General features: G+C 40.0%; 1 protein-coding gene across 1 annotated transcript; it reads left to right on the top strand.

Annotated features, from left to right (window-relative positions):
* Positions 1 to 4,769: 4,769 nt before the first annotated feature.
* Positions 4,770 to 8,192, top strand: LOC106178713 (protein CLN8-like). The gene is made up of 2 exons (XM_013562007.2): positions 4,770 to 4,959; positions 6,552 to 8,192. Exon 2 carries the CDS (start codon positions 6,564 to 6,566, stop codon positions 7,398 to 7,400), a length of 837 nt encoding a protein of 278 aa, XP_013417461.2. The 5' UTR covers positions 4,770 to 4,959; positions 6,552 to 6,563; the 3' UTR covers positions 7,401 to 8,192.
* Positions 8,193 to 8,444: the final 252 nt, after the last annotated feature.

Below are 8,444 nucleotides of genomic sequence, written 5' to 3'. Positions count from 1 at the left end.
AATGAAACTTAACGCGACTCGATTAAAATTTGTGTGAGTAGATACCCTGGGGTGAGAAGCTATCGTTAAAAGATTGACTCTCCAAAAAGAAATACCACTGAATGTGAGGTTTTGGTTTTCCATTAATATACAATTTGAATATTGTGTTATATTTGAGGGGAAAACGCCCACTTCGTCTTGATATATTTGGATTCCCTTAACGCTAATTATGTGTGGGGAAACTGATACTACTTAACATTTTTCATAATTTGATTACAATGAAGATCTCAAAGAGACCGACAACTTAAAGAAGAAACAATTACGCATGAGACGAAATACGTCATTTGTTTGTTTACGTCTACCTTGTTTATTTTGGGGGTTTTAGGTACTCAGAAAGGTATCTCACTCCCCAAACACATTACTACAATAGTATGTATGTCGCAACTGTAGCAATGCGTGGCACTATCTAGGGCACCTCTGTAACAATTAAAGGCACCCTTCACCGGTGACACACTATTAGGGTTTAAGTACTGGTTTTTGAGTCAATCTTGTCATAGATGTTGAGACAGGTGACTATCACTCGTGACGGTAGTAATTAAAATTTAGACATCGAAAAGAGGTTTCTAGATCGCAATTTTCTCAGCGGTTTGGGATGTGATACGTCTTGGTGATAAAAAAGGGGATAGAAATTTCCAAAGTTTATTTCTATATATATTTTCAGCGAGAGCCCCCGCTGAGTTGGATCGATCTACATAGACCGATAGTTTCAATGGGAATGAGCCCATAGATATTAATCCTCGTGAGCACCCAATCTGACCAGCATCTCCCACTTGTTGCCGATATGGTGCGCCATTTGAAACAGCTTGCGCCTTTCCGCGTGCCGCAACGTTGCCTACATCTGGTGTAAGGGGGCGTTTAATATGAGTTAGGCCGCAACAGCTATGGTCCACCGACTCAACGGGGACTCTTGCTGAATGCAATCATTCTTGATCACCTATCCATCGTTGGCCTGACGTTATGAAATGCTTTGTGAACGCACTTTGCATCAACTCTCGACGTAGGCCAAAAGACCGAACTAATCAAATTGATAAAAGCTTACGGTCCTATATACTGTATACGGCAGCGAAAGACTGTGCTTCATCGAAATCAAGACCAAATAAAGATTAAAGGGTTTTTTTTACTGTTATCTTTATTTGTTTTAATCAACGAGCTCCAATTATCAACGTGAACAATAGGTAAATGAATGCTTTCCAAGAAGGACTTGAATCAAGAGTGAAAAAACATGGGATTTCCGTGATATTAGAAATGGCCACGGGTCAAAAGATTACATTGACTGTTAAAGGGCTAGTAGACACTTCAGCTGGGCAATTCCCTTGTCTTTGAACTATATCGAAAATTACATCACACACCATATCACCGGGTCTACTGCAGTTAATAATTAATTCTAAGGTCAAACTACGTTTGTACTCAAAACGGAGTGCTTCGGTTAGGCCTATATCATAGCAATGTGCGGATCGATTTAATAAAACATATAAATGAATATTATATATTTTTCATATATTAATCAATATTATGGTTGTAAAGGCATACTTTCCCCCATCTATCTTTTGAATTTATTTGCTTCAGAAATATTTCTCCTACTACAATTATCCTAAGATTTCATTTACCTGATACTAATTTATCTTTTTGCACTTTACTTCAGTTCGGTTTTACTTGTAGGCATATCATTATGTGGGTGCATCGGGGCAAATGGGTTCGTTCTCTGACCCGTTAAATTTAATAACACTTTAATGTAGGTAATTCAAATGCTACTGGTCGGCGAATTTTTTTCATTGTACACGACAATGATGTCAGCCTCTTAGAGACCATTCCCACAGATATTTGGATCGATCTATCTCCCTGGGGAGTCTCACTAAATTGCGATCAACTTAACCGGCTTAAATGACTGTCACGTCTAGTAAAGCTGTTCGGGGGTAATTATCTTTACCCCTAGCTGAATAAGTGGGCGTGACAGGCATTTAAGCCTCTTGAGCTGATAGCAATTTAGCGTGAACCCCCCCCCCCCAGGGAGTTAGGTAGATTTTTAAGGTTCATCTTGTCTGGCTGGGCCGTAGCTAGATCGCGGGGAAGGAATCAAGTAATTGGTGATTGCAAGGAGTGCGCAAGAAGAAAGTGCGTAGAAAGTACGTGAGGAGCACAGCCCCCGCACGTCAGAAGTACCACGTGTCCCGTGCGCCCCATGCATGCAAAGTACAAGCATCGTGCACTACGTACGTTATCCGTACTAGGAGTACGGGCAACGCAAGGGCAACATAAGTGGACATGGGGCAGTCTTGCTGCTTTCCTACGGTTGTTGCTCGTCCTTTGCACGCGACTCTTGCGTGTTGAGATTTTTTGGGGGCGGGTATAATGCAGTGCATGTTTGAGGAGATCATTATATTCGCAGCAGTGTTCAAAGATGTTGAGCCCAATCATACCTGACTTGTCCCCTTTCCTCCTCCTCTCCCCTTCTTGCTCTTTGTTGTCTTTTTAGGCATTTTTAAAACTTGACATCTAGGGCAGAAATAATGATCCTCCTTTTAAACCCTCAGTCCGTGCGAATGGAGTGAGCACTACTCACTCAAATGCACGAAGTCCGTGAGGTCCACACAGTGGGCACGTGGAAGTGCGGAGTGAGCACGGAGTGAGCAAACAATAAGAACGTGTATCGAGCGCCTTAACCACGTGCACCGCTCGCACCGTAGCCACCCAAGCGCAGTGGGGAAAAAAAAAATTTCCTTACGTGTCCCGTACGACAGGCGCAAGACAGGTGAACGCTACACGTTTGCATGTCGTACTTTTCTCATTTTTTTTTTTTTTCTTTTTTTGAGAATTCGTTGACCGCACGCATGTTGAAAAATCTCTACGTGCTGTCTGCGGCCTTCAAAAGTTGCACAATGGACGTGCTTCTCAAGAAATCCAACGTTTTCCCCAATTTTTGGGCCGTAGACCAGGCGTAGAAGCCCTTACGTTGGGTTGGGACCCAGGCTTTAAAATTAAAAAAAAATTGTACGGACAATTTCATCGCACGGCGCCTGTGTAAATGTAATCTAGGCTTTACTTGGAAAAGAGCAGAAATAACTTCTTTAACTTTGACAGTTACGGCATGGTAACGTGACAATATGCCATTTTATATCATGGCTAACTTCAACCTTCCAACAGACTCGCAGTTTTCAAATGGTTTGGGTCTGTGAACAGAGCGGACAATGAACTCCGTAAATAAACCACCTTTCAGGTTTCGGCGCTCAGCTGCCGGTACTGTACGCGACAACATCACAAGCTTTTATGTCTGTAAAGTCAAGGCGTTAGATATGTAATTTCTTGGTAAAAGGAAGCGGGTTATGGACATGGGAACAAATAGAACGATGTGTTCCTAGGACAGACAACACTGGGAGTCTTTATTAACGCCCTTGTGTGTTACGCTGCACGAAGAGGATAAATTAAGTAAGTAAACACTTCATAAAATCCCGGTTTTATTGGTGGGAAAAACATCAAAAAAGTCTTGAAGATAACAGTTATGAGGATGATTTCTTTGGGGGAAGGGGGATGAATGATTTTGAACCTCTTCCTCAGATTTTACCTTTGTCTTTTTTTCATTAGTTTCCTCGTGACCCTCCTTTACGCTTACATAAAAGCAATACACGCGATGCGAACGGCGGCCCTATGTCAACTCTAGGCATTTACACGAATTCTCTGTATTATCATTTCTGTGGTATTTTGAGGTCAGACTCCCGTGGTTCATAGGTGTACGTTATTCTGTTGTAAATAAAACCAATATATATATACGCATATTGGGTACTGTCATCCTGGCAACTCTACTGGGTGAAATATGGAGCAAGTGTACAGGTGTCAGGAAGTATGATCCAGATAGTTCAAATTGTACTCAAATAAATCCCCAGTTTAAGTATAATAAATAAGCTATAATATATATATATATATATATATTTATTAATCTGAATTACTGTGAACCTGACGAGAAGAGAACACGTGATTTAGGGTCTGGCGCGTATTCTATATACATGTAGGCCTACTAGCTGATACCTGCGACTGCCCCTCCCCCCCCCCCCCCCCAAGCAACACAGAGAGGATTTGAGGTAGACACGTGATAGATATACACACACTGGACAATAGAAGTGTCACCCCCTGAACGAGAGTAATCAAAGTTATTAACCTGAAGAGGCGGAAAATAAGCAATGTCAGAACATCGATACAGTTGAATTGTTCAGTCAGAACCGTTCCTTTTGTGAAATTTGATGTTAATAAAATGATACCAGGAGCATATCATTCCACGTGACACGAACAATCTAATATCAAATGATATTTGACAGCCTAAAATTATACCAATGAGCTCTAGTATACCTCTCTCTATATATTGGTATAATTTACGTTTGAATTCAGGTTAATAAATCGCACGCAAGCGCACACAAATGCACAATGATTGATGAAAGTATATTTCATCATGTGATTGTGATGGCAAAAAAACACGTGTTTGTCGTGGTCACAGGTCGAAAATTTAAACTAATGCACACGTGCTGGCCCTAGGCCTACACATCGTTTGGGATATCTGACAATATTAGCAATTAGTGCTTTATTAAAAAGATAATGCTTCTCGCTAATCTATGACAGATAAATTCAAGCGCATTGCTGCGACATAAATATGTCATTTCTCTTGTATTGACGGTCAGAGTTCAAAATTCTTATCCCGTGCCCTATCTCGTTATGTAATATCAGCCCCGTGACACGAACAATCTAATATTAGTGCAGCGCTTTTATAGGTGCAGTGAAAGGGGGAGGTTTTGACAGTCTGGGATCAGGGAGTCCCAAAGTGTTATTTATTAAAACTCCGCGGTGTTGGTGACACTAAGAACGCTGTCATTCGAGTAGACAGTGCCAACAGTGCTATCAAACGCTGTCACAGGAAACTATAGTCATTACAAACAGGTAAATTTTATTTTCTTCCAATCTATAATTAACATGATACAATATCATTAGATCAATTCTGAGTTTATCTATATAAACATTGCCATTATGCGTATAATATGTTCCTAATGGCAAATATTAACAAGGTGAATATTTATTTTGTAGTTATTAATACGGTTATAATTAAAATGACGGGAGCCATACTTCCCATTGATTAGGAAAATATAAGTAATTAAGAATTTGGTATTGGATCACAATGTCTGTGGATTGATAGCCATCGGGAAAATGAAACGACAATATGCTCGAGTTTTACTTTTATAAAATTTTGTATTAAACGGTGCGGATTTGATTAAATACGTGTACCAAGTCAAATTTTGGTTTTAACTTCAGCAATTTGTATTGTCTGTATAAAAAGGTAATATCAAATGAGTTAGTGTCACATCAGACGTTTACAAGCTGCACAAAACCCCAAATGTCTCCTCCCCATATCCCAAACAGGTATTAAATCATAATTTTTCTAACCGCTGGCAATATCCATACCATGTTCGTCGTTACTTATATACAACTCGTCCTACATGTAGGCTAGAAACAAGGAACATAAAATATGAACTTCTAGGGTGTGAAATGCAATCTGAAGATATTTACACGTGTTAAATTCCAATATGTAAATATTATTATTTATGCACTGAAACAAATACCCTAAGATTTCCACTACTAATGATTGAATTCATAATAAGAAGATTTAAAAACATTATTTACAAATCATTTTCCAATACTGCTATACATACGGAGGAGGCACGCACTAAGTCTGACACTGATGAAAGATAATTGCACAATTTCATAAGAAGTTCTGGAAATGGCAATTAGATGCCGTATTGTAAAAAATAATCAAAGTGAAGTTTGTGATGGGTTCCAAGAAGAGAACATTCAAAGTGAGACCAACGTTTTTTTTTTTTTTTTTTGTTATTGTATAAATCCTTCCACTCTTGTCTCTCACTGTTCCATTATTTCTTCAACCGAAAAGCGACACTCTACTAGGCATTTATAAACGCTGAATGAAAAAGAAAATGCTTACCAGAAATAATTGAGCAGTAAAACGCAAAAACTTGACCCGATTACCTTTATGGGCCAATGACTTGGAAAAGAATGCTCTGCCTCGTGCCCAAGCCTCTTTCCATGTGAAAATTTTCATAGTCCTACTAAATGACAACTCAAAGGAAAACAAAAATGAACAAAGTAAACATGAAATTGTCTTTTAGGTGTTCAAGTTTTATTGTAGAGAATCACTAAGAATATACACGGCACTTTCGCTTAAATATAAAACTTTCTCATGTGGAGCCGGTGCAACGTGACAGAGAGTCCCCCATGACAGAGAGTCCGCTTCCCATTCATTTGTACAGGTGAGCCTCGCCCTAGATTTTGATCCACTTAGGTCAGGCTAACCCTAACCATTATAACTATATGGAGGGCGGACATTCTGTTACACAGACCCTCAGTTTTGTTACACCGGTACCAGTGTTGCCGACCTTGTGGTAAAGTGGAGAGAAATTAACATTTGAGATACAAAAGCTATTAGAAATAACATAAACACACCCTACATTTTATTGTTGCAGAAATCTCCAGCCATGGGCTTTGTAGGGAATATCCATCCTTCCCTGGAAACATTAGATTATACCTCAACGAGAGTGCAGCTGGAAATCATCGGTCTCTCTTTTCTCTTCTTCCTCGGAATCTACACCCTTTCGGCGTCTCTTGCAGCCCTTACATGGACCTACCGCAACCTGCGTCTCAAAGAGAAGATATTTTGGAACCTTTCGGTGGTGAGGGCGGTGTTCGGCGTATACGCCGTGTGTTCTGGCGCCTGGGCGTTATGGTGGGACACAGAAATGATAAAAGATGTCGTACACGCCACGACGCCTACCTCCTGGTTCACGAACATAGTCTCCATTGGGTTCTTTCTGTTTGAGTGCTCAGCCATCTTGTTTTGCGATCTCTATTTCCGACAGGGCAACATGCTACTGAACCTCCACCACATGTTGGCTCTGACGGGCTGTGTCATGGTGTTGAGGTACAGGAGCATCCATTACTTCTGGGCGATAGGAGTTGCTCTGGAGATGTCGACGCCATTTTCGGCCCTCTGCTGGATTCTACTCAAATGTGGAAGGGCCAATACGTTCTTATGGAAGGCCAACCAGTATATTCTAGTTCACGTCTTCCACTGCAGGTCGATTTTGGAGACTTACCTTTGGATTCAGTCATTCCGTCACTGGGAAAACATATGGGCTCACTTGCCGTGGCCGGTGTTTGTGATGTTTTTCTCCGAGTTGGCCTTGGTGACGTTCGTTATGACGCCATATTGGACTTACAAGAAAACAGAACAATTGATTATCCCTAGAGACTGGAATTTTGAGGATTCTGAAGACAACAAGCGAACTAATGGCAGTTTAAAAAAAGAAGACTGAAAAATATGAACACATTATAAGGGAGCAAAACCTTTTGTAGTGCCATATTTTTTTTTTTTAAATACGAACAACAAGCGGGGTGTTTGTCTGTTTTAACTTTGAAAGGTAGACACGTGCAATTTGTTAAATGTAATTAGATTATATTTAGCAATATTGCAATTATAATTTTAGTTGAAATTAAAATTTCAATTCTTCCTACCTATTGGCGGAACTAGATGGGCCTAATATTGCTAACATTACAAAAAGGTAGTGACAGACTCAGAGGCCCTCAAAATTGCGTTTTATATACTTAAATTATTTTTGGAGCTGTAGGTTTTGGGGGGGGGGGGGGGTAAGATGAAGACTAAACCTAAACCCACCCCTATCTTTCTTTCTATATCGCAATCGCCAAGCACCCACAATGGCAAGATGGCGTTAGAGTGATTTGTAGCTGTTTGGGTAATACGGTGTGCTCTGTGTTTTCTATTGCAAATGAGTGCTTTTGTTTAATTTCCAAGCAATATTCAAATCATAAGTACTACATTGTATGCTGGAGGAAATTGATTTAAGTATTATTTCATTATGGTTCCAGAAAACGTGCGATATTTTGATTGATTAAGGTAAAAGTTACATTTGCTCAAATTATTGAAAGAGTAAAAACATTGTATGTCAATTCTCTGTTTTAATGATGCAAGACGGAATCTTTAAATTGGCTAAAAAGCAAGTCTCTGTACATTTCTGATATTTATAATGATGGTGCAAAACATCGAAAAAAACTTTGTTAAGTTGAATAAAATTATTCTAATCTGTTAAGATTTAGATGATTGTGTCCTGCGTAAACAGTTATAGAAATAGAAATCTGTGCGTGTACATGCAGGGGCGGATCCAGGTTTATTTGGGGGGGGGGGGGGGGGGGGGGGGGGGGGGGCGATACGAAGCTGATCCTCCCCCTCCCCTAGCGTGAGGTTCGGGGCCCTGTGAAATTGATATTTTAGAGGGTGAACGGTGCCATTTGATACGGTTTAGAATTATGATTCAGCCAATCAAAATTTTAATTTCAAGAGG

The sequence above is a fragment of the Lingula anatina genome, chromosome 6, assembly GCF_051362555.1.
Source record: "Lingula anatina isolate TDL-2025a chromosome 6, LinAna3.0, whole genome shotgun sequence".
Taxonomy (NCBI): domain Eukaryota; kingdom Metazoa; phylum Brachiopoda; class Lingulata; order Lingulida; family Lingulidae; genus Lingula; species Lingula anatina.
The sequence above is the reverse complement of the archived record's forward strand: the minus strand, read 5'-3'. Positions and strand labels throughout refer to the sequence as shown.

What these genes read in the sequence shown, in the direction of transcription:
- LOC106178713 (XM_013562007.2), top strand. Translation starts at nt 6,564, where the DNA reads ATGGGCTTTGTAGGGAATATCCATCCTTCCCTGGAAACATTAGATTAT.